The following is a 27,465-nucleotide window of genomic DNA, read 5'->3' on the forward strand; positions in this document are numbered from 1 at the left end:
GGGAATCACTGACCTATTGGTTTCTTTGGATTTAATGAAAATTGAGAATCTGTGAATGTTAGAGAGGTCCCCAAGTCATGCATCCTCATATCCTCAGCGCTTCTGAGGGTCCTGATGTGGGTACTGAATAAAAGGTGGTGGGATGAACGGGGATGAAGGAATGCACAGCATCAGTGTGGGAGCTGCAGTCCAGCCGGGTGACAGCCTTCCTTGAATCTTCATTTCCGGCAAGTGGGTTGGCCTGTGTTAGATCTTCTTGCCCAGCATTTAAAACAAAGCTCCAACAATTGCATTCAACCATGCAATTGACACCATTCATTCAGTGCCCGCCATAGATACGATGTCCTTGGAGTTAGTTAGGACTACTGACTTTACATTTTTCACCCCCCTTTTCCTTTTGCCAGCTTTGAAAATGCCTTCCCGATATTCTCCTTGCTGCTTTAAAAACATAGTTTCTATATTCCTGAAACTACTATGACAGGGGTAGCCTGAAATGAGGCATGGGTGGGCCTGGCTCCCACCTGGCCTGTATCATCCAGAGGCTGCACAGTGGTAAGAGCAGCAGGAGAGGTAACCAGAGAGGGGCAAGGGTGACCAGTTCCCACGAGAGAATCTTCAAGCAGAGATGAGCAGAGAGAGAGAGAGAGAGAGAGAGAGAGAGAGAGAGAGAGAGAGAGAGAGAGAGAGAGAGCTCTCTGAAGGACAGTAGAATGGAGCCGAGGCCCAGATAGGTAGATGTGCCAAGAAGACAGAGAAGGAGGCCATCCTAGAGCTATTTTGTCCAGTTTTTACACCCGTTTCCCTGTGATGAACTGCAGGTATTTTGTGGGGGGAGAAAAGAAAAGAGTAGGGTAGGGAAAGAAGGAAGAAGAAAGAAATGACGTAGTCAGGGAGCGTCGAGCGCGGAGTGCGCATTTATCTATCAGGAGCCTGGGTTAAGGGGAATGTTCTTCATGGATTGTATGGACTATTTATTATGTAGATCATGCAACTTCTCAGCCTCTGATTCTTCATATAGAACACTGCACTCTTTGAGGAAGATGCAAGAAACAATCTCTGCAAAAGAACAGATTATACGATGCCGTACAACCGTGTGAAACTAATGTGATTGCTACGGTTTGTGCATAAGTCATTTGAGTCCGGTTCTTATTGTCCGGGAAAACTGTTAGAAAAGTCTTACTCTTCCTGATTATGCTGGTTTCTTCTCGAGACTTCCACCCCTGCGCCATGCAAATGGGGCTTTATCTCGTTTTAAAATTTGCTCCAATGGCCAAATTTAGCTTTGGGGATTTGCATAAAGTCAAAGGTACTTTCCTGCTATTTATATGGCCCCTGAAAAGTTATTAGGAGGGATTTAGAGTCCTCTCAAATATTAAGAGCAGTAGCATGGGAAGACAACGTAAGCCTGTTTTACGGAGTGAGGAATGGGCTAAACACAGGCGGGAGGTCAAGATCATGCTGGCAAACCCTACACAAGGAATCTTCTACAGTCTATGGCCTTCACAGTACAGGGGTGCGCTGTGACTTTGATGCTGAGAAGCCTTAGTGGGAAGTCAGTCTTCCACACATGGCCATGTTCCCTTTAGTGTTAATAAGCATATCACCTCGTTTTCTAGGCCTCAATTTTTCCTTTTGTAAAATAAGTCAAACCGCACTGCGAGGATTTTTTTGTAGGGTTAAAGGGAGTAATCTGTAGAAAACACGAAATTCAGGCTTGTTACATCCTCTAGCAATTAAGTTAATTTAGCAAATAATTGTTAGTCATTGTGCTGGCTAGTTTTGGTCACCTTGACATAGAGTTATCTAGGCATAGGGAATCTCGGTTGAGGAATTGCTTCTCTCCTGTTGGCCCACAGGCAAGTCTATATGAGAATGCTTATCATTTCCATTTCTGCTCCAAACTGAACACTTTGCACCTAGGTAGCTGCTTAGGGCAGAATCCCTTGTTCAAGATTGCCTTAGTTATAAGTGAAGAGGGTCTAGTTCAAACCTTGGCTTTGTCCATTGTGAGTGTTGGGGCCTAAGCAAGTTATTTTCTGTTCTGAAGGCTCATCTGGCTTTGTGAGGTGTTTTCTGTGGTTTTCTTTATTCTTTGTTGGCATGGCAACAACTCACTCAAAACCATGACGTTAAAGCCAGTTGTTCAGAATAGAAAAAAAAAAAAAGAAGAAAAAAGAAAAACAAAGCAAATGCCTTCCAGAGCTTGGGTACCTAATATATGCCTGGTGTCGAGCTGGGCTCTTCACGTACAGTGTTATTAATCTAATCAGAAATCTGCAGGGAACCATGGTCCCCAGTGTTCACAGAGGCTTATAAATTAATAAGTTTGCCCCAAATTAGACCTGCCCAAAGTGGTAGGCGGGTGAGCTAGTATTTAATGCCATCAAGGCCTCCTGACTCTGAAGTCAATGTTCTCTGTACCACGGGAATGATTTGGGCCAAAGCCTTCTGAGTGTTTTCATTAATCGGTCATGTGTTCAGAAGTCTCGGTGTGCACAAGCTGTGTCTTAAGGGTCAGTGACACGGAGGGCAGATGGACAGACTCCACAGTCCACACTCATGATCTACATGTAGCTGCACCGAGCGCAGGGAACACGGCAATAACTGAGCAGGCGACTGTCACCTTTTCCTCGACGTTCATGATACTGCATAATACCCGGTGTGATGGTACCAGCAGAATGAAGTGAATAGCTGGTTTGCAATGCCATGCTCTCTGGCATGTCTTTCTGGCATTCATGCTGACAGCTGTTGGAGTGCCCAGAAAGGTGGGGGCGTTCACCAGCAGCTGGCAACAGTCAACGCTCAAACACCTATTGGTAGAATGAACAACAAGGTAAAAACAGGCTCCTGTCTCCCTTTTGTGTTTGGTATCACTTGTTACATGCCATGTTATTAAGTAGAGACTTTACAGATATTGTTAGTTCCTTTGATCTTTGCAACAACACCTTGCAACGTAAATATTCTATCTCGGCTTTGAAGATGCGGAAAGGAAGACTCGGAGAGGCTGAGTAACTTAACCACAGCTATGAGAGACTTGTTCTCGGATTTGAATGAAAGCCGCAGCAAAGCTGAGTTTGATTTCTCAGCCACCATCAATGTAGGCTAGACCAGCTCCATTAAAGATCCAAATCTTTTGACAAAAGACAGATAAAGGTACACAAGAGAAAGACGGTCAGATGTCCAGTCATGAAGGCAAGCTGCTTTAGAATAGCTTTATTTCCCCTTTTAATTGGTATAAAACACCTGGATGTCCAAATTAACAGGCCAGTAATCGCTCATTCCTGTGATGTGGCCCACAGATTACATCCTGGATTCCCAGAGCAAGGGGGATGAGATTCTGTATTAACAGAAAAAAAAAAAAAAAACAGGATTTTTTTTCTTTGAATCTTCAAGTGATTATTTAAATTTGTCCTATTTCTTCAACCACATGTTTCCATTACCACTTGGGGTAATGTTTGGAAATGACTGATTTTGTAGCAGGTAGTTATAAAAATTTATCCCAATCAAAAAGCTGGAGTGAAAGCTGGGTGGTGGTGGCGCACGCCTTTAATCCCAGCACTCAGGAGGCAGAGGCAGGCGGATCTCTGTGAGTTCGAGGCCAGCCTGGTCTACAAGAGCTAGTTCCAGGACAGGATCCAAAGCTACAGAGAAACCCTGTCTTGGAAAACAAAAACAAAAACAAACAAACAAACAAAAGCAAAACAAAACAAAAAATAGCTGGAGTGATACTAGTATCTCTGGTTTTGTTTGTTTGTTTGTTTTGTAAATGTGATCTTCATGCCAACACTAAATGGTTAGGCAACTGTGTTCTCTTCATTTTTTTTTTGCTGGTCAGGTAATAGGAGCACAGAATAAAGCTGTAGACCTGTTGAATTTGAAGTCAGTCTACCTTTTCATGCTGCTACTGTGGCTTTGGTTGCTTCTACTTCTCCTCCCCCTCCCTATCATGCTCAGGATCAAATCTTGGTCTTGCCCATAGTAGGCAAGGAATCTATCTCTGGGCTACATCATTAGCCTATACCCTGCTACTTTAAGTACTGAGTCCTTTTGATTCCTGCCAATCCTGGGGGCCAACGTGATATCGAGTTGTAGAAAAGATGGAAAAACTCATGTTGAAGTTCTCTGGTCTTCTCAGTGTCTAAACCACGAAATAGATTCTGCTTATGAATGGACACTGTTGTTTGGAGGTTATTTGGTGATGACCAGGAGCCTCAGCTCTAATTGTATACAGCCTGGATTCACACCCAAGGACTGCAGCAATGAACAAATCTTGAGGCAGCGGTGCATCTGCTTTCCCCCAAGACAGTTCAGAATCTCCAAGGAAGCGGCCTTCATGCAGCCATGCTGTAGTGAATTCCTGTGACACTGTGTCTCCTATTTCCATGGACCTCGACTGTCTTCTGGCTAAACTAAAAGGATTAAAACTTGGCAGAGAGGGACTAGTATTTGCTTGAAACACCCGTGGCAACAGAGTGAGAATGATGTTCTGTAATTGTATATTCCTCATACACATGTCTTATTCAGAAAAAAACGCCGTATCTGTTGGTAGCAATGGTAGCCACTTGGAGTGGGGGTAGAATTAATATATACCTGGAAACACTCAACATACAAGCCCCCTCAGAGTTTGGAGATCGATTGTTTGGTACTGTTTCCACTCTTTCCTCCCCGACCCAAGGTGATTCGATGAGTTCTAGTTCATAGCTGAACCTGTGGGCCTTGACTCCTTTGGGGGTCACATATCAAATATCCCATATATCAGGTATTTACATTATGGTTAGTAAGAGTAGCAAAGTTACAGTTATGATATAGCAACAAAAATAATTTTATGGTTGGGGTCGCCACAACATGAGGACCTGTATTAAAGGGTCTCAGCATTAGGAAGGTTGAGAACCACTGATCTAGAGAGCACCAATTTCCAGCATCTTCCTATGCCTTCTATCTGAGACAGACAAGCATTGTGTTGGGGCTGGGTACAGGTCTCTTCTCAAGGGTTGAATCTGGCCTTTGACAGAGGAAGGAAGGAACTTCAATTGTTTCCATGAGATTACTTACTGATCTGGTTAAAGTTTTCCCGATGTCTATATACACAGGTGATGAGGAGGGTCATTGACTTAAGGAATGTCAGTAAAACTGTACTTCTGTTCAAAACAGAAAATGGGCAAAATAGATAGTAGTTTTAATCCATTTCTTTCCCAAATCACCCTTCTACACCCTACAGAAATGCCCTAGTTTGCCGAGACAGAGGCCTTTCATTCAGCTTAAAGGACAATAGGAGAGCATGCTGGTTAAGAGTCAGCTGGGCCATCTGAAACACATCCTGACTTGTAACTATTTGACTTCTGTCAATTTTTTTTTTTTTTTTTTAGCGTCTATGTACCACAGTTTCCTCACTGGTAAACTGGGATGACAGTATTCTTCTGCTCAGAATAGTTATTAAATCAAACAAGATATTTCATGTAAGGTATGTGGTACCTAGGAACTTTCCAGTAATGGTTCCTACTTGGAAACCCTATGAATAATAATTCTATTACATGAGTACATCGGTACCATATCTATGTGTGCATGTATATTTAAAATAATGTAGCAATATAGGAGCATATACTACGGAATGGAAGTAAAAACTCTACAATAACATTTGATGTGTAACAGTAGATGTAAGGGCAGCAGCAGTAAGTTACAGTTAAGCTGTGCCAGACCTGGGTGGCTAGCCTATCTACAAGGCCAGTCTGTGTCCAGTTTCCAGGCCTCAGACACACAACAGGTAAATATCTCCAATAAACTATGTGACTGGCCTGTTTCATTCTAGGAGTTGTTGTTGGTAGTAGTCAGCTGCTGTAGTCAGCTCAGATATTTCAAAGGAAGACTACATACAGGGTTCTTGTGATTAATGCTAGGTTGGACAGTAGCTGTCTTAGTTAGGGTTTCTATTACTGTGAAGGGACACCAGAACACGGTAACTCTTATAAAGGAAAACATTTAATTGAGTTGGTGGCTTACAGTTTCAAAAGTTTAACCCGTTATCATCATGGCAGGGAGCATGGCAGCATGCAGGCAAACATGGTGATGACTTCATCTTGATCAGAAGGCAATAGGAGTAAACTGAGACACTGGGTGGTATCTTGAGCTTAGATGACACCTCAAAGCCCCCCTCCACAGTGACACAGTTCCTCTGATAAGACCACACCTACTCCAACAAGGCGACACCTCCCATTAGTGCCACTCCCTTTGGGGGCCATTTTCTTTTAAACCATCACAGTAGCTTTGGCCAATTTCTCAAGTAGGCTCTTCTCACCAGACAAGAGAACTGCATGCTTGCCTTTTCTCAGTGGGGCTGTCTGGACCAGGTGAGCTTTCCTACCTTCCCACTGTGTTAAAAAGCATCCTCTGAATCAGAGGCGGCAGCTACACAACTTGTTTGAATTTCTTACTAGCCCAGAGTTGGGAGATCAGGAGGTAGGCTCCTTCAGATAAACCTTGCTTGCTATTCCTGAGAGAGTGCCTGTGTAGAGATGTTTGGGTTCATGTCAACTCCCAGAGATGCAGACACTGTTGAATGACTTCACAGATCTGAAGGGAGGCCTAGCTTCCCAAAGCCAGAGCCCTACCATAGACACTCTAATCCTGGCTTTCCTCAACTTGCTGAGGGTTTTGTGTCTTAACTATGCTAAGTCACATTGTATTGCATCTAGGCACTGGAGAATGAGGGCAGTACATGGGAGATTTGGTTGACCTTAGCGGGGCGGGTGTGCTGAGCATCATAAGAATGTGCTTTAAATGACGTCATCCTCCTTTACTGCACCTGATGATGTCGACACTTGGGCATGTGAAATGGACCCAATCTAATGCAGGGGTCAGCTGGAGAGATGGGATCTATAACCAGGTCTCTGTGGGTTCTGTGTTCTTGGACCTAATATTGAACAAAGGAACTGTTCTCTTGATGTGCTTAGACAAGTGTTTCTTGGGTTATAGCCACGGTTTGAGGGTCTCTTTATATTCTGAGAGAATGTGACCTACAGACAGGTCCCATTTGCTAACACAGCATCATAACAACTGAGTAAGAACAGCTCATCACTTCCAGTACACCGTGAGATTTCCATCACACCTATGTCTTGCATGCTGGGTCCTGAGGACATTGAATTTTCCTACATCTGCTTGGTGCTTCCTGATCAAGATGGTCCTTGACCAACTGGATTGTAATGTCCTGTGTACCTGTGACTGCCTAGAAATATGTCATGATGATTCAGAGCACATTAAAGCCCTAGAAAACTCTGTAGTTGTTGAAAACAACAAGAATCTCCCCAATTTATAATTGTCTTCACCACTATTTCTTAAAATGGCCTGATTACAAACTTCCCATTTCTCTAGAACACCTAACACCATCTTGTTGGGTATGAATGCCCATGAAGGCATAGATTAAAACATTGGCTGCTGCTGCTTATGATCTAGAGTTGAAAGAAAGAATGATTTCTAGACTGCAGATTTAATAAATTTAAAGAACAGCATCTAACACATGCATGACAACAAGCAAATTTAGAATATCTCTGTGCAATAAAAGATATGATAAACAAAGCTAAAATATACTTATCAGACACCAGGAAAAGCCAGAGAAAACTCCGGCAAAATGTATTACTATAAAAAGGCTAATGTTGATGAATAGAGAATTCTGTAATCAAGTAAGAAAAAGGATCACCTGAAAGATTAGGGGAAAAGATGTGAACAAGAAGGTTAGTTAATACAGGTATTTATTAAATATAGAAAGGATGGCTGACAGCACTGGTAACCAAAGACATTCAAAATTACAGTGTTGAGTTGTTCATCACATTGCGAAGATTGCACATTCAGTGTTAGCAAGGACTTGGGGAAATAGAGAAGCAGTAAAGAGAAATTGCTTACTGCCTCTTTCAAGATGATTTGGCAAGATCTAAAATTTATATGCATATGAAGTTTGATGCAATAATTTGTCTTCAAGCAATCTGTTCTACAGGAATCCTTATAGGGTTGTGTACAGTTTTTCAGATATTAACTGTGTCTCCTTAGTGTGGTTTTTATAATTAGGAAAATGGAAATAACCTAATCCACGAGCATGGAAAGGTGAAGGAAGCATGGTGTACCCATTCGGGTTTGTGAATGGGGGTCAGAAATTAAGAGAATGTCCTTCAAGACACAGCATGCTAAGGATCTAGTAGAAATTATATACATATATATGTATATGTGTGTATACATATGTATATATATGTATACATGTACACACATATACACACATGTACATATACACACACGTATACATGTGTTCATATGTGTTCAAGAAGAGCAGAAGAAAACTCACTGTGATGTTAACTGTTTTCTTCTGGGGCACAGAGACTGGAGCTAAGATGAAGATGGGGATTTGAGAGGCAATTTTCACCCTTATTTTGTGTGATTTTCTTTTACAACTAAAATGTAGTACTGACTTTTAGAAATTATAATCAGGGAGAAAAGGATGAAGGGCTGGACTGGGGCTGTTGTGTGAGTAAGGGGCTATGGCATTCAGGGGTCACAGAAGTGCCTCTTGGAGTAGCTGCCTGAGTCTAAACCCTGACTCCATAGTAACCTGCAGCAAGTTGCCAAATCTTGTTGCAATCAGGTTTCCTTGTCTTTGAAAACCCCACAACTCCTGTAGGGCTGTGATTGAGATGATAATATATTTGCAGTGTTCAGCACAGTATTTGCCCCAATAGAAATTCTCAGAAAAGTCAGTCATTATTTAAGAATCTCATTTGCATATATCTAGGGGTAAATTTTTTAAATCATATTTTTATTTGTGTGTGCTTGTGTGCACATGTGTGCACATACCTTGGTTCAAGTATGCATGTCAGAGGACAACTTGTGGGAGTTGGTTCTCGTCTTACACTATGCAGACTTAGGGAATGGAACGCAGGCTATCAGGCATGGTGGTGTACCCACTCAACCACTTTTCCCATCCCAAGATATTCTTGAAGAAAATAATCGTCGTTATGTTTATTCTAGAGTGATTACAGAAGGATGACATATTTTGGTATCATGAAGAGCACAGAGGAAATAAGAACACACCCTTCCACTAGCTCCTTAGTCATTATGCTCCCTCTATATGACCTATGGCTCCTACTGAAATTGTAGATTGCCCACTGCTAAGCAAACTGTATTCCTTCCAGGGGATGGGAAATGGTTCATACCACTGGATAAAGAGAGGAAAAGAAAATCCATCTTCCTGTCCAGTTTTCTTAGCCCAGCCACTGGGTCAAAACATATTATTAACACGTGAACTGTTTTCTGTCCACTATAGCAACTACAGAGAGAAAATACACATATCTCCATTCAAACACCCTAGCCACCAGCAAATCAGTTCAAGCACATCACCTTGTAAGAGAGGTGTCCATTATTAAACACCCCAAATATGCTTTATGCCCAGCTTTGATGCCTCACAAACATACAGAAATTGAGACAGTAAAGATGTCTTTGTCCAAAGTTACATGGCTAAAAAGGTATGGAAGCAGAATCCAATCAGCGAGCCAAGGTGCTTCCAACATTTTACTCACATTTCTGTGTTTTTAAGTTGTGATTCCCCTGTGTGTGTGCATGTGTGTTCACGTGTGTGTTCACATGTGTGTGCATGTGTGTGTACATGTGCAAGAGCACTTGTGGAGGACAGGGTTTGACTTCAGTGGCTTCCTCTTTTGCCCTTCACCTTATTTTTGTGACAGGGTTCATTCGAGTTAGCTTTAATTGTGGGCTTGACACACTGAGAGTCGGCAGAGAAGGGAAGTCTTGATTGAGGAATTGCCCAGATCAGATTGGTCTGTGGGTGGGCTTGACTGTTAACTTACATAACAGTAGGGCCCAGTCTGCTGTTGGCAGTACCATTCCCTGGGCGGGTGGTTCTGGACTATGTAAGAAAGCCAGCTAACCAATGAGTGCGAGTGAGCCAACAAGCCTCGTCTATCGTGGCTTCTGCTTCAATAATGCACCATACTGGCAGGGTGAAATAAACCCCATAAGTCGTTTCTGGCCAGTGTTTTTATCACTAGAACAGAGGATCTCAATGAAAGTCAGAGCTCACTGGTAGATTAGACATTGAGGTTCTGGCATCTCCTGGTTTTCCGGTTCTCAGTGCTAGGGTAGAGCTAAGCGTTGGGGACCTGAACTTGGCTACATTTGTGTAGGAACTTGTTTACTGGATGAGCCATCCTCCTCGCCTGTGAGTTCTCTTGTGTGCACAAAGGAGTGCACAGCCCCTGGAGCCTTGAGTGATTATCGAAGAGTCTGGGATGCAGGGTCATTCTCTGATCTGCCTCCTGTCACAAGGGGTCTCGCGCAACAGCACAGAGGTGTGGGGTGTGGACATCACTCCTGTTTCTTTCATGTTCCACCAGGTGGCGGCTCTGAAATACATCCCGTCGGTCCTTCACGATGTGGAAACAGTCTTTGATGCCAAGTTGCTCAGGTGAGAGCTTGTGGTGGTCTCTCCCCAGCTCTGCAGTCACACCAGGGATAACTCCTCCCACTCCCTGCTTTCTTCTTCTACCCCTTGCCATGATTGTCTGAAACTCTCTGCATGCATCACATCTATTGCATTTATATTGATTCATTTGTTTGATGTTACATACTGACCTTCATTAGACTGTGTCATGGCAACAGTCACCAAGTCTGGCTCATTATAGTCTACTTCTCTGCATACTCCCATTGCACACTATGTAAATTTTTACTAATATTAGGGGGTGAATGACTACAGGGAACAGATAAGAGCTATAGTTGAGGGAAGGTGATGTTAAATTTCTGGTGGGAAAAAGATATCTCCTTTCTGGTGTCCTGTGCTGGTTCCAACCCCACAACTTTTTCATAGCCTTCTGAAAAATACTAAGGACCCCCTTTTGATTTTGAGAGTTACTATAAAGGGTTGCTAGGTATCAGACATTTTAAAATAAGATGGTTTAGCGATGTAGCTAGTTGGTTGAAGTACTTCTCGTAAGAATGATACAATTTTTTAAAAAAGGCATCTGTGACCCCTAGAGCCTTGACACAGACTTCCCCTGGAGAGGTGAGTGTCTGAGTTCCCAGTTGGAGGACCCTGCTTTCTAGGCCCTAGCCCAGGGAGGCACATCCCATGCCCAACCCCCACCCACCAAACACCAGAGACCCCAGAGCAGCCTCCCCTCACCTCACTGCATGGGTGACCAAAGGAGTCTTGGCCCAGAATGCCCCCTCTGCCTACACCTGGAGGAGCCCCAGAACCATATCAGCACCAACTAGAGTCAGGGACCTGCATGCACCTGGAAGAAGAATGACCACCTAAAGCACAGGTCCCAGATGCATCCAAATGGAGAAAGAAGAACCCCCTGAAGCCCAGGTCCCACCTGGGCCCACTGGAGGAAAAGATAGACAACAGTGTAAGAACACACTCAACAACATAAAGAGCAATGTGGCAACACCAGAACCTAGAAGTCCTACAACAGGAAGACCTGAACATCCTAACCCAGAAGAAACAGAAGAAATAGACCTTAAATATAACTTTATGAAGATGGTAGAAACCCTTAAAGAAGAAATAAAAAAATTTCCTAAAAGAAATGGAGGAAAAGACCAAAAAACTTGGATGAAATCAATAAATCTTTTAAAGAAAGCCAAGAAACCCCCCACCAAAAAAGACCACCCCACAATCAAACAGGTGAATCAAAGAGTTTAAATAGTTCAAGACTTGAAAAATGAAAGAGAGTCCATTGAGAAAACACAAACTGAGGACATTCTGGAAATGAAAAATATTGATAATGAGCAGGAACTCATTATGAATGCAAGCCTAGCCAACAGATTACAAGAGATGGAAGAGAGAATCTTGGGAGTTGAATCTATTTCCTCTATTGCATCTTCAGCAGTCAAAGAAAATGTTGAATCCAACAAATACTTAACACAAAGCATCCAGGAAATCTGGGACACCATAAAAAGACCAACCTAAAAATACTAGGGATAGAAAAGGGAGAATAACTCCATATTGAAGGCACAGAAAACATATTCATCAAAATCATAGGGGAAAACGTTCCCAACCTAAAGAAGGTTATGCTTATGAAGGTACAAGAAGCTTGCAGAACACCAAATAGACAGGATGAGAAAAAAGACCTCATGCCATATAATAATCAAAACACTAAACATAAAGAATAAAAAAAGAATATTAAGAGCTAAAAAGATAAAGACCAAAGGCAGACCCACCAGAATTACACCCGACTTCTCAATGGAAACTCTGAAAGCCAGAAGGCCTTGGGCAGATTGCTGCAGACACTAACAGACCACAGATGCAAACCCATATTATAATACCCACCAAAGCTTTCAATCACAACAGATGGATAAAACAAGATAGTTCATGACAAAACCAGATTAGACATACCTATCCATAAATCCAGCCTTATAGAAAGTACTAGAAGGAACCAACTCCAACCCAAGGAAGTTAGCTGCACACAAAAAAACACAGGTAACAGATAATTTCACATCGCACACCAACAGACCACCAAAAAGGGAAACACACAAACACTACCACTGAAAAATAACAGGAATAAAGAATCACAGGTCATTAATATCTCTTAAAGGCAATGGACTTCATTCACCTATAAAAAGACACAGGTAACAGATACAGAAACAGGATCCATCCATCTGCTGCATACAAAAAACACACCTTAACCTCAGAAACAGACATTATCTCAGAGTAAAAGGTTGGGAAAAGATTTTCCAATCAAATGGACCTGAAAAACAAGAAGGTATCTAACAAAATAGAAATCAATCAAAAGAGACAGAGAAAGACACTTCATACTCATCACAGGAAAAAAATCCATCAAGATGAAGAAATCTCCATTCTGAAACATTATGCTCCAAATAGAAGAATACTCACATCTGTAAAATAAACATTGCTAAAACTTAAATTCACATCAAACCCCACACACTAATAGTAGGAAATGTCAACACCCCAGTCTTACCAATGGACAGGTCTGCCAGACAGAATCGTAACAGAAATAAGAGAACTAACAGATGCCATGACTCAAATGGACTTAATAGACATCTATAGAACATTTCACCCAAACACAAAATAATATACCTTCTTTTCAACATCTCATGGAACCTTTTCTAAAATTGATCACATACACAGTCACAAAGCAAAGCTCAACAGATACCAAAAAATTGGGGGAATAAAAACCCCTGTATCTTATTGGATCATCATGGCTTAAGGCTAGAATTCGACAACAACACTAATTGCAGAAAGCCTACAAACTCATGAAAATTGAACAGTGCTCAACTGACTCACCCCTGGGTCAAAAAGAAATAAAGACTTCCTAGAATTCAATGAAAATAAATGCACAAAATACCCAAACCTATGGGACACTATGAAAGCAGTGCTAAGAGAAAAGTTTATAGCACTAAGTGCCTACATAAAGAAAATGGAGAAATCTCACACTAGTGACTTGACAGCACACCTGAAAACTCTAGAGCGAAAAGAAACAGACTCACCCAGGAGGGGTAGATGCCAGGAAATAATCAAATTAAGGGCTGAAATGAATAAGAAACAAAGAGAACAATAAAAAAAATCAATGGATCAAAGAGCTGGTTCTTTGAGAAAAAAAAAAAAAGAAGATAACAAACCCTTATCCAAACTAACCAGAAGGAAGAGAGAATATCCAAATTAACAAAATTAGAAGTGAAAAGAGGGAGATAACAGACACAGGGGAAATACAAAGAATCATCAGGTCATGCTTTGAAAACCTATACTCCACAAAATTAGAAAAATCTAAAAGAAATGGACAATTTTTTGAATAGGTACCACATACCAAAACTAAATCAAGACCCAATAGACAATTAAGATAGACCTATAACTCCTAAGGATATGGAAGCAGTCATCAAAAGTCTCCCAACAAAAACATCCAGAGCCAGATGGTTTCAGTGCTGAATTCTACCAGAACTTTATGAAGAGCTAGTACCTATACTCCTGAAATTGTTTTACACAATAGAAACAGAAGAAATGTTACCAAGCTTTTTTTTATAAACCAGACTCAGTTACCCTGATACCCAAATCACACAAAGACTCAACTAAGAAAATTACAGACCAATCTCCCTCATGAACATTGATGCAAAAATGCTCAATAAAATACTGGCAAACCGAATCCAAGAACACATCAAAAAATCATCCGCCATAATCAAGTCAGCTTTATTCCAGAGATGCAGGAATAGTTCAACATATGAAAATCTGTTAATGTAATCCACCATATAAATAAACTGAAAGAAAAAAAAACATGATCATCTCACTAGCGATCAGGGATACAAGCAATGTATCTAAATATGATAAAAGCAATATACAAAAAACTGACATCCAACATCAAATTAAATGAAGAGAATCTCAAAAGTGATTCCACTAAAATCAGTAGTAAGACAAGGCTGTCCAATCTCTCCATATCTATTCAGTATAGTACTTGAAGTTCTAGCTAGAATAAGACAACAAAAATCTAGGGGATACAAATTAGAAAGGAAGAAGTCAAACTTGCTTTTTGAAGATATGATAGTTTACATAAATGACCACCAAAATTCTACCAGGGAACTTCTACAACTAGTAAACACCTTCAGTATTGTGGCAGGATATGACATTGACTCAAAGAAATCAGTAGCCGTCCTATATACAGATGGCAAAAGGGCTGAGGAAGAATTCTAGAAACACCACCCTTTACAATAGCCACAAATAACATAAAATACCTTGGGGTAAAACTAACCAAAAAGTGAAAGACCTATACAAAAAGAACAACTTTAAATCTTTGAAGAAAGAAATTGAAAAGATATCAGAAAATAGAGATCTCCCATTCTCTTGTATAGGTAATATCAACATAATAAAAATGGCAATTTTACCAAAAGCAATCTATATTAAATTCAATCCCCATCAAAATCGTAACACCATTATTTACAAACCTTAAAAGAACAATACTCAACTTCATATGAAAAAACAAAAAACCCAGGATAGCCAAATCAGTCATGTATAAGAAAGTAACCTCCAGAAGTATTACCATCCCTGACTTCAAGCTCTACTCTAGAGCTATAGTAATAAAAACAGCTTGGTATTGTCATAAAAACAGACACGTGGACCAATGGAATCAAACTGAAGACCCTGATATTAATCCAGACACCTATGAATACCTAATTTTTTACAAAGAAGCTAAAATTATATAATGGAAAAAAGAAAGCATCTTCGACAAATAGTGTTTGTTGACATAATTGGATGTCACCATGTAGAAGACTGCAAATAGATCCATATCTATCCCATGTACAAAACTCAAGCCCAAAAGGATCAAAGACCTCAAGATAAATATGGTCACACTGAACCTCACTGAAGAGAAAGGGGGAAGTAGCCTTGAACGCATGGGCACAGGAGACCACTTCCTTAAATATAACCCCAGTAGCACAGACACTGAGATATACAATTAATAAATGGGAGCTCCAGAAAATGAGAAGCGTTCTTTGTAAGGCAAAGAACACAGTCAACAAGACAAAACAGAAGCCTACATAATAGGACAATATCTTCACTTACCCTGCATTGGACAGAGGACTGATCTCCAAAATACGCAAAGAACTCAGAAACTAGACATCAAAATACTAAATAATGCAATAAAATGGCATATAGAGCTAATCAGAATTCTCCAACAGAAGAACTACAAATGGCTAAGGGACAGTTAAGGAATTGCTCAACATCCTTAACCATCAGAGAAATGCAAATCAAAACAACTCTGAGATGCCATCTTATACCTGTTATAATAGCTAAGATAAAAAACACTGATGATAGCTTATGAGAGGATATGGAATAAGGGGAACACGCATCCATTGCTGGTGGGAATGCAAACTTGTACAGCCACTTTGGAAATCGGTATGGCAGTTTCTCAGAAAATTGGGTATCAATCTACCTCAAGACCCAGCAATACCACCCTTGGGCATATACCCAAAAGATACACGTTCATATCACAAGGACATTTGCTCAACTGTGTTCATAGTAGCATTATTTGTAATAGCCAGAACCTGGAAACAACCTAGGTGCTTCTCAACTGAAGAATGAACAAAGAAAAATGTGGTACATTTACACAATGGAGTACTACTCAATGGTAAAAAACAATGACATCTTGAAATTTGCATGCAAATGGATGGAATTAGAAAAAGCCATCCTGAATGAGGTAACCCAGACACAGAAAAACAAATATAGTATGTACTCACTCATAAGTGGATATTAGACATAAAGTAAAGGATAATGAGACTATAAAATCCACAACCCCAGAGAAGCTAGGTAACAAGGAGAACCCTAAGAGAGACATACATGGATGCCCTGGGAAGAAGAATTAGACACGAACTCCTGAGAAAATTGGGAGGGGGTGAAGGGAGAACAGAAGGGGAAGAGGAACATAAGGGAACAGGATGGTTGAGATGGGGGAAGGACAGAGAGACAGAGAGGGAGAGCAAGGAAAGAGATATCTTAATTGAGGGAGCCATTATGGGGCTAGCAAGAAACATGGCACCAGGGAATTTCTCAGGAATTCATAAAATTGACCCCAACTAAGACCCTAAGCAATAGTGGACAGGGTGCTTGAACTAGCCTTCCCCTGTAATCAGATTGATGACTACCTTAATTGTCATCATAGAACCTTCGTCCAGCAACTGATGGAAGCAGATACAGAGATCCACAGCTAAGCATTGGGCCGAGCTTCTGGAGACCAGTTCAAGAGAGGGCAAAGGGGTCATGACCATGATGGCGATGCCCACAGAAACAGCTGACCTGAGCTAGTGAGAGCTCACTGACTCTGGACTGATAGTGAGGGAACCTGCACAGGACCAAATTAGGCCCACTGAATGTGGGGGACAGTTGTGAGGCTTGGACAGTCTGTGGGGCCAGGATTTATCCCTAGTGCTTGAACTGGCATTTTGGAGCTCATCCTTTTTGGAAGGATACCTTGCTCAGCCTGTATATAGTGGGGAGGACCTTGGTCCTGCCTCAAAACACAAAGTGATGTGTCAGACTTTGTAAAAAAAAATCAGAACTTGGTTTTCAATGCTTGTTTCTTTGCTGCCTTACTGGCATGACCTTGGGAAAGTTAATTGACCTTTCTAACCTTAGTTCTCCACATTTGTCAGCCTAATATAGTGTCCTCCCCAGTAATCTCAGCATGCATGCTAACATAGAAGAATCATGGGATCAGAGCCAGCCTCTACTACATGAAGAGAACTTGCCTCAACCCCCCTCCCCCAAGTAGTAAATAGGTAAAATATAAACATTGGGATACCGTTTCCTAACATCATAGTGTTAGAAGGTTCGTGACACAGGGTAAATGTTTGTGTAAAGCACACATCTGCTACACAGTAAGCGCTCAGAGCTAATGGTGTTGTTTTCAGATTTTCACATCTGTTTGAGTGCTATTACTATTCAATGCTAACATCAGCTTGTTCACTGAAGGGTCACTGTCCACCTGGTGCCCTGCCAGGATTTGGAAGCATAAGAAAGGCTCAGCGATGCCAATTCTGGCCCTAGGGCACTAACCGCCCAAGTTGGAACTTCAGTGACATGAGGTGCGTGGCTTGGGTCTAATCTCTGCCAATCCTATTTTTCTTGTCCTCAGCCAGCTCCTGTATGAGTTCTACACCTGTATTCCTCCTGTGAAGCTGCAGAAGCAGAAGGTTCAGTCAATGAATGAGATTGTGCAGAGCAACCTCTTCAAAAAGCAAGGTGAGCATGGGGCCTCCTGATGGGTTGGCCCTCTCTGGGAGTCTGGGGCTGGAAAGCCAAGCTGTCAGGCATTAAGGCATTATAGTGCCTCTTCGTTAGCAGGCTTCTTCTTCCAGAGGTGTAAAAAGCAGTGAACAGTTTAGATATTAGAATCTGCATTGATTTTTAAGAAAGCTTAAGCTGTATTGCTCATTTTTCTTGAGACAATTTAATGAGTTGAGAAGTTTGGCATTACCCGCCTAGTGCCAGTTTTCCCTGTGTCATCTGTTACTGCTGTCTTTTACTTGGAGGGAGGTGGGCAAAGTCTCTTTAAATAGAAAGAACCTTTAGCTGAGCAGTTCTCCAGATCTTGAGTGTGTCAGAATAAAGTGGAGAGCTTGTTGAAATGCAAATTTCTGGACCCATCTCGGTGAGCCTGATTAAGTAGGAATTAGCAGCATTTTTGAGCTTTTAGAAGTGCAAATTATTCTTGAATAGGTAAGGCATCTACACGATCAAATTTGAAGCATGAAAAGTGTCACATTAAAAAAAAAAGGGTCCTTCAGACCCTGGACAGTTCCTTCTTGGAAGGGGTGCTGTAGCTCCCAGCTTCTTGTGTTTGCTCCTGGGATGTAGAATAGAATCCATTTGCACATACACACACTCTCTCGCCTTTACTATATCTCTCAAATGACTGTGTCTCATGAAACCATCCTTTGCCTTTTCCTTTAATGATAATTTGGGGAGATCAAGGAAGAAGAGAAGATTTAGGCAAAGTTGCGGTCATTGATTCTGTTCCATCATGTTATCTAACAGGCACTGTGAAGGGACGGGGGCTCCCTTGTTTTGTAGCTGGTGACTCCGGCAGTCCTTCCAGAGGTGACAGTGTGAGGGTTAGAAGCTCACTTTCATCCCATATGTCTTCTCCAGCAGCGTTTCTGGGTCACACTAAACCAGTCATACATTCTGCTTCACGTAAATGCTTTGTCTATCCAGAAACCCCGCATTTCTTCTTTCTTTATTCTTCCTTCTCTGTAGAAAAATAACGACAACAAAAACAAAAACTTTAGAAGTCATCATTGTCTTCTGTGCCCTAAGACCAGCCCTTTCTGGTTTTCAAGTCCTCTGTCCACACACTGATGTCAATTCTAAAACCAGAAGCAAACCATGAAAGAGACAAGAGGCCTTCAAATATGGGGGGGGGGGGGCGTCAGCTGTTACCCAACTGGAATTTATTCAGGGACCAAAGCTTGAACGTTTATGCAAATGATCTCATAATCACAGAACTATTCAGGAAACACTTCACTGTAAACTTGATTTTCTCCCCAGTGTCCGGCTAACAAGGTACGTGCACAATTGTTCTTCCAACAGCCTGCCTGGACTTGCGGGAAGATTAAAAGAAAGCATGTTCCTGTGTGTCGGTCGCTTCCCGACATTTAGACAGATTAGACATTTAGTCTGTGGCCACAGACTAAAACAAGACACATATCGCTTATGCAGTGAAGAGAGATGGGGGTCTCATAGTTGTGCCTCATCTGTAACTGACTCTTCAAAGGGAGACTCCCGTGTATTGAAAAACTCTAGCTCCATATCCAAATGTGTCAGCTGTCCTTGCTTTGAAGGTTTTGAGATATGCCTAACCCTTTCTGTCCTGGCAGATCCTAGCAGGACTTTGTGTGGGGTATCACTGTGGAGAGAACTTGAATCCAGGCTGAGAGACATGGCAAGAATGGCATTCACTGCTCATAGATAGCTCTGCAGGGGAGGCTGAAAGTGGACTACTTGGCTTTCCTGCCCATTCAGAGCTTCCATCACTGGGGCCTTCTCAGCACAGAGCACAGGTGGAGTGCCAGCAAGAGTCTAAGCTTGGCACGCGGCATCAGTTGCAGCAGCCTTGTGGAGGGAGGCTAGTTTCTTTACAGGAGCCTCATCTCCTGGGCCAGGTGGGGTCCCCTAAGAGTTCACAGAATCACCAGGCAGCCTAGAGAGCTGCTCACCTATCCTGCTGTGCATGTAAGGTTTAAATTCAGTCAAAATGCTCGGATTAATGCCAAGTGTCAGAGGGGACAGCCCTGGAGCTGCATACTTACCTTATAAAATTATAAAAGACTTACCTTGAAAACCCAACTGTTCTTTGCGGGCTCCATTTTCTGGAGTATCAAAGAATGGTTAGTCCATCCATTCTCAGCTCACGAATGAAAACAGTGGGCTCTTACGCCAAGTCTTCTGGCAATGCTTCTCCCAGGATGCATCGGCTAAGTGAACCCTATTAACAAAGGAAGTCAGGAGGGAAGCTTCGCCTCCCAGGCGTCTCATGTTCTCAAGTTCAAAATGAATCGAGGGTGAATTCATGGGAGCTTTCCTGGGGTCCATTGCTCTTTGGTGAGCATCTCTCTTTCAAGCCCTAAATAAGGTGAGTTTTATTATCTGCCATTGGAGCTGTAATGAAATCCCCATTATTCACCCTGTGGAGTGTCCTACGCCATGGGGATGCGATTTGCTTTGAGCTTCACTCATTTAACTGCCAGATGTGCAAAATCGCCTCGAGTATTATCAGTGGCATTAGCTTGTACCTGCCGTCTGGAGCATTTGTAAGGCCACCAAGCAGAGGAGTTAGAAGGTTTTAAAGCCTTTTGCTGAGATTTGACACATTTCGTTATTGGGTCCTGTGGAGGACTGAGAGATTGCAGTGGGGGCAGCGCCGGCTCGTGGGTCACACTTAGACCACAGTTTTATTCTGGCTCACTCACTTATCAGCTGTGTGACTATGGGTGCTTTTCTTAACCTCTCTGGTCCTCCATTAGCTTATCTGTCAATTGGGAATAATAAAAATAATACCTGTCTCAAAACTCAGTCTTGTAAGGTACTGACTGCAAGCCTTTTAAAGGACTCGGTGCAGGGTCAGAACAAGCAGGGTTAGAGTTGTGGGTATCTATTCTTCTTCTGGCATTATCCCATCTTCTGTCCTGACTTTCTTGCCTCACATCACATAGCCACGTAGTTTGGGACACTTGGGACACTTGGCAGCCATTCTCTCGGATGGTTTACTACAGAGGACTCCGCCCCTTTAAAAACATACATCAATTGTGTGAAATAGGCTTTATCGTGGCATTTTCATACCTGAATATAACATGCTTGGATCATATTCAGATCCCTTACTGCCCTTTATTGTCCCTTAAGATTCCTTTAAAGTATACACATAAGACCCTCTCTACTGTGTTTTATGGAGAATGAATGAATCTCCATTAGCCTCAATTTACTTGACCTACGTCCTTGAGTAGCTCACTTAATTTTAGTGAACTTTAGGAATTTTAATCTCCTCATCTGTACAGCAGGACTGCTCTCCCAGGTCCTACTGAGCTGTTATGTAGACTAAGTAGCATCATAAGGCTTGTCACTCTGGGCATGAGGAAGGCGGAGTCCCATGCTATGACCACTGTGCACGACTGTCTCCCTATTAGTGCTTTACTGCAGCAGCAGGAGGACCCAGGATCCTGATTTGCATTTTCTTCTACACAAGTTCAGACTTGCCTGAGGGTGTGAGGGGAGGAGAAGTGGTCCGGTCCACCTGGACAACTTGCAAGGGTCTGTGGGAAAGCCAACCATCTGTGCCTTGGAGTGGTGGCTCTGACAGGGCAAAACTAATCTCTCAGGCAGGCCACCATTGACTCTAGGGCTGGTCACATGCCCCATCTGGTTAGTGTGAACTGCTTGAGTTTCCACACTGATACCTTCTCCCAAACAGCCAAGGGAGAGGCAGGGAGCAGATGGGTCAAGGGTTGTAAGCTTCAGTCTTTGGGTCTTCTTACTGGGAACTCCTGGAGAGGCAGAATGGAGAACACAAGACACCTAGTTGTCCACTGTGGGGCAGCTGCCTTTGAGTCCCATCACTGTCCTTTGCCAAGTGTCTTGAGCTGCCATGTTCTCAAGTCACAATGCACACTGGCTAGGTGACTTTGGGGGTATAGGGAGAAATAAGAACATTTGTGCCCAATGTCACAGACACTTCCTAATCATCACCCCACTATAGCCTTGGCAAGGCGGAAGGTCTTTCACTTGGCTGGTAAAACGTTCTGAGCCTCCAGTTTCATGTCAGAAAAATGTGGTTGTGACTATCACTGAGAATAAGAGAGTTTGGTTTTAAACACCTTTGTCTCTGGGTCCTGGCCGGATTTGCTTGCTTGCTGTGTTGTTTTGAATGAACAGTCTTTTTGAGCTTCAGTTTCTTTAGAGACAAAATGGTGTGCGAGTGTGTGCACACACACACGCACACATACACACATCCCAAGATGGGCTGGCTACTTATTAAAAAGTATCTGCTATGTCTGTTGTATGATTGCAATAACCTTAGGATAATAACAGTGCCAACAACATCCTACTGGAGAGTCATAGCAAGTGAACGCCAGCTATGGAGGCTGGAGAGATGACGTAACATTCAAGAGTGCTTACTGCTCTTCCAGAGGACCCAGGTTTGGCTCCCAGCACCCATGTCAGGTGGCTCACCACCACCTATAACTCCAGCTCCAGGGGGACCCAAAAGTGCCTGCACACATGTGCTACACATAAGTCCACCATCTACATACCATACACACACACACACACACACACACACACACACACACTCACTCACTTCTGTGCTTTAAAAGTCAGGTAAGCATCAGGTACTACTTAGAACAAGAATTTTATATCATAGTCTTATAACTTGATTAATGCATTATCATCCTTGACTTACATTTGGGTTATCTGAAGCCTAGAAAATTGGGACATTTATATGATAATGAGACCAAAGGATATACTATCTATTGGTATTTTAGGGTTTTGAGCAATGTGGTTCTGGGGTAACAAGTCTCTCCCCAAATCCCAGTGGGTTGAACGTTGTGAAGTTTTATCTTTCTGATGAAGGTGACAGGCCTTTGTCCCCATGAAAGTTAAGTCAGTTGGTACCTGACACATCATACGTAGCAGGAAGGTGGCAGAAGGACAGGCAGAATGACAAGGAGCCATCTTAGCCTGCAGTGACACTTGCCTATTCCACCCACAGTGTGCTGGCTAAAGCCACATTGTCTACCTCATTGGAGGGAATGTGGGATGGGAAGGACACACAAGGAGACTGCCTCTGCACCGCTACTAAGTTTTAGAAGTGGATTCAGAACACACATCATTTGAAAATCAAAATCCATCTTCTTTTCCTACTTGACCATGTTTCGTTTTTACGTTTATTTTTGTGAAACGTGCTTCCCTTTCCACTCAAAACCACGTCTTACCAGTCACCCTAAAGGACATTGGTCTCTTTCACTGTTCCCCGGCCACCTCTGTTCCAAATGTTGCCTTTCACACTCTGATAGATGTGGGCAGGGGGTGGGCGTGAGTCTGCAGCTCGTCTGCAGCAGACAGTCTGAGTAGCATGCTGGCATCAGGCTTTAGCCAAGAGGAAAATGTGTATGTGTGTGTGTCTGGCGGGGGGGATTCCGCCCCACACCTAGCCAGTCTAGCCATATGGCAGGCCTCCTTTCCCATCTGCCCTACATATACCTACATACTTTTGCTCTTTGTGTTCTGCCTGGAGCTCTCTAGCCTTTCTATTCCTTCCTGTTGTGGCAGGTACTTTCCCATCCCTTCTGCCTAATGGTTCATGTAAGTCAGTTTGGTGCTGTGCAACACTTGTTCCTATCCCTGCTGTAGGTCAGGTGTAGGACTGTCCTGGGGGTACAATCATCCCAGCTCTGCACACCATGCCCTCATATCCCATGTGCACAGAAGACGAAACCACTTGCTTTAACTTCTCTGGTTTTCATCTTCCTTTGGTCTCTACTTTATACGGTGGCAACTTAAAATCACAATTAGAGATGCCTTATGGCTCTAGGTTTAGCAAAGCAGCTCATTCCATCTCTCCCAAATGACATCTGAGCCCATGTCACAGATACTCTCTTAGGACAGAGATGAAAGTCTGCTTTGGGCATTTCCTTTAAAAATTATTTATAACAGCTTTCTCCACCTGGGGATTTTGCTGAAGAAGGGAGTTTACATACACATGTCTGTGGCGTGTCGCCATGCCAGATGAAACAGCAGCTAGCCTGTCCCCCCATCTTGTTCACTTCCCTAGTTTTTTTCCTTGGGCTCTACAGGTGGACCAGAATTGAAGGGAAGCAGGACAGTAGAGAGTTAAATATGTTCAGAAGTGCACTATGAATTCACAAAAAGAGCAAAACAAGGTGCTTGGTCTCTGAGAGAGATTCTCCACAGCTTAGATATAGCCAAAAGCCTGGTCTAAATGGCGGCATCCAAACATGCAAGTTCTAAAAGTCTAGGGAAGGATTTGGGGTGTGCATGATTGTGCACGATGTCAGTCCTTATGGGGATCCTGAGAGAGGGCATGGACCCCTGTGCAAGGTAAAGCACAGCCCCAGAAGCTTGAGAGGAGGCGGAAGAGGCAGAGAGATGCAGCTACGGCCAAGCAGAGCTTGCCTCATGTGGCAACCAGTCATTCCTTTTAGCCTTCTTTATGCAACTCTGTGCTGATGAGATGGAGTTCTGAAGAAGAATCTCTCTTTATGTGCACTGTCTGCTTAGGGGCTAGTGACACCGGCTCTTGAATGCTTGCTCTTGGGTATTGCAGAAATGGCCAATGGTTAGTGTACCAAAACAAAACCAACAAAAAAACAAAAACCAACAACAACAACAAAAACAAACAAAAAAAGGGAAGTAAGTTCCTCACTTGTACTCAACTGGAAGAGCAGTGGGTTTTTATTCCATTGATAATTGCAAGGTCTGCTTTATTTTATATTATTTTATTGCTTTACATTGCTATGACCTGCACAGCTTAGAGATTGACACAACTGGGGCAATGTGGGATGAGGAAAGGACAGACACACAAATACATGCACAGAACAGCTGGGCTCTATTGCTGTGCACTCTGACAGGGACTCACTAGCAGCCCAGAAGCCCAGTGTGTTTACTATATGCATCTGAACCAGGAGGTGGGTTTATTATGTAGAGCTTGTGGAGGACAGGCTGGCTGTTCTTGGCAGTGGTCTCTGTAGGTGATCAGCCTCGGGTTGTAAGCTTCGGTGCACATTTTCTGGACACATTCTCAGCATCTGCAGATGGGCAAGTTGAAGGCTACGGCAATTTCCTAGAGCCTGACCCAGAGACAATATCGTCATTCCTGTTTCTGAGGCACTGGGTCCTAGATGAGCCCATGTTCATGTAAACAACACATCATTCATTCAGGACTGTATCCACTACCCCACTATATACTCATTTTGTTATCAGTAATAAACAATTAGCACCCTTCTACCCCTACTCCCAGAAAAACCTAGAGCATTAGTAATTGTTTATCTAAAATCACATCTCCCCTTTTTCTAGTGAGCAGCCAGATTCTTGAATCCATCTTGAATGCAGTTGTATTGAGTCTGTAGCTATTACTAGTGTTCTAGTCATTTGAACTTTGGAACTATTGGTAGTTGGGAAACTTTTCCTTTTAATACTTTAAGATCCATCCATTTCATAGGCTGCTGAAGTTCATTCTTTTGATGACTGGGAAGAGTCGTTGTGTGAAGAAATCAATTTATTCACTCATACATCCATTTTAAGCATTAAACTTTCAACATTTGTTGTTAATTTTTCTCTTGTAAGATTGTCTGGTGTGGGTGTGGATAGTCTTACTCAACTGTTTTCTAAATACTTAAGAATGTCTTTGGGGGTAATAATTACCTGAAGACTCTTTTGGTCTTCAGGGATCTGAATATTTCACTTTAGCACACGATGCCAAACTATTAGCCAAGGCAGCTGCATCAACGTATATTCTCACCAGCAACCCAGGAGACATCCCATGGATCCATATACTCTTCTTCACCTAGTATTAGCCCATGTCTAGTCTTTGCCAATAAGACGGCCTTCAAATATGTCCTCATTCTCTCGGTGTATGTTCCCCTGGTCACCAGCGCTGTTAGCCATCTTGCATGATGTTTCTTTGCTACCTGTAAGTTGAACACCTCTTTACAAATCGTGTCCATTTTCTTATTGGGTTCATGGTTGCACTATTAGTTATTTTTCTTTTCGCTGTGATTAAAATACCTAACAAGAAACAACCTCAGTGAGGAGGAGTTTATTCTTGCTACAGTCCGTCATAATGGGGAAGGCACAAGCAGGAGGGTGAGGAGGGCTTCATCACATTTTTTTCTGTAGAGAGTGAGGTGAAACCATGGAAACCAAGTGACCCACATCCTCCAACAGAGCCCTACCTTTAAAAGTTCCCATCATCTTTCAAAACAGGACCACCAACTGGGGACCAAGAATTTAAACACATACACCTATGGTGAGCATTTCGCAAACACAGCTAAGATTTGTATTTCTCTTACTGATCCTGGTATATTTTATCTATTTCTCACACTCTTGTTTTCCTGGCTTAAAAAATAATCTGATTTCTAATGATTCTCATCATTTTAAGGAACAGTTTTGGAAAAAGAAATTAATACTTCATCAGTCATTTTAATAGTCAAATCTCCTTACTTCAGGCTTCAGAAATTTGTTCTCAATCACAAATTAAGAGTTTTATAAAGTCAGGCAGTGGTGGTACAAACCTTTAATTCCAGCACTTGTGAGGCCGAAGAAGGTGAATCTCTGTAGGTTTGAGGCCAGCCAGGTCTACAAAGTGAGTTCCAGTACAGCCAGGGCTGTTACACAAAGAAACTGTCTTGAAAAGCAAAATAACAACAACAAAACCAACCAACCAAACAAACAAACAAAAAAAAAAGAAAAATAAGCTTATAGTTTTATTTGTGGCATATAGGTTGCTAGCCCCTCTGGCAGTTTCTACTTTTTGCAGAATCTCACACACAAACCTGGTCCTTTTCTTTCTGCTTGTACCTTCATGTTTCTCCTTTTGGTCAGACTATTCTTTTCCATGTTTAAGCTACTTTATGTTTTTGGGCCATTGGTCTACTTGGGGACTGAGAACAGGGTTTCCCACAGCCTGGACACAATCCCTTGTCCACAGTATGTTAGCTGCCTATGTCCTTGGCACTATGATTGGTTGAACAGTGAAGGGTCAGAAAGGTCAAGAAATAGGGGCAGTCTTTTCCCACGAAGCCATCTCCATATTAGGCTCTGGAGTGATATGAGCATCACGGGAATTATGTACCAAGACATAACACTTAACCTTCTGTAGGCTTAGACTTGCTTAGTTATGAGAGAAATAATTTTCCTTATGTCAAAACCTTGCTGGGGTCCATAAGGTCAGCTTCATAGAGTTTCTCTGCGCATCTCACAAAGACAACATTGAACTGGGAGTAGGGAAACCTCTGTTGTGGTAGCAACAATTCCATCTGTGTCAGCAGCTGAGATTTACTGAGTGCTTACCAGGCAGCGGGCATGGTGTGCCACAGCCATGTGTGTCAGCCCTCTTAAGAAGCTCTTGTGTGAGCTTCCGCGGGTCACGTGACCCATTAAATGATGAGCTTGAACAAGGTCTTCTGGAATCCTTCGAACAATGAAAATCTATCTAAAATATCATCCTGCAACTCGCAGTAATAGCCCCAAATCTCTTTTCACCATATAAGACACAGAATTGGACCATTTCATGGAAGTTGCTTTGGATGAAGCGAGATTATGTAATGTCTTTAGTTCGCCTAGCCCATCCTCTCAGAAAGCCTGGGAAAGTTCAAAGGATTTAAGTATTAGAGCCAATTTTGTTTCTTCAAGCAAGTGTCCTTGAGTTTTGAGGAGTTAAGCTTCTCATCAGGACATTTAGA

At 42.4% G+C, this 27,465-nt stretch overlaps 1 protein-coding gene across 2 annotated transcripts in view; it reads left to right on the forward strand.

The window, feature by feature from the left end:
• Positions 1-27,465, forward strand: part of Dock2 (dedicator of cytokinesis 2) — a 414,772-nt gene that overhangs the window by 109,419 nt on the left and 277,888 nt on the right. For both annotated transcript variants that reach the window (XM_038325610.1, XM_038325611.1), the window contains exons 24-25: positions 10,389-10,459; positions 17,628-17,734. In XM_038325610.1, coding sequence (XP_038181538.1) covers positions 10,389-10,459; positions 17,628-17,734 — 178 coding nt within the window. The remainder of the gene's footprint in view (positions 1-10,388; positions 10,460-17,627; positions 17,735-27,465) is intronic.

The sequence above is a fragment of the Arvicola amphibius genome, chromosome 4 (assembly GCF_903992535.2).
Source record: "Arvicola amphibius chromosome 4, mArvAmp1.2, whole genome shotgun sequence".
NCBI lineage: Eukaryota > Metazoa > Chordata > Mammalia > Rodentia > Cricetidae > Arvicola > Arvicola amphibius.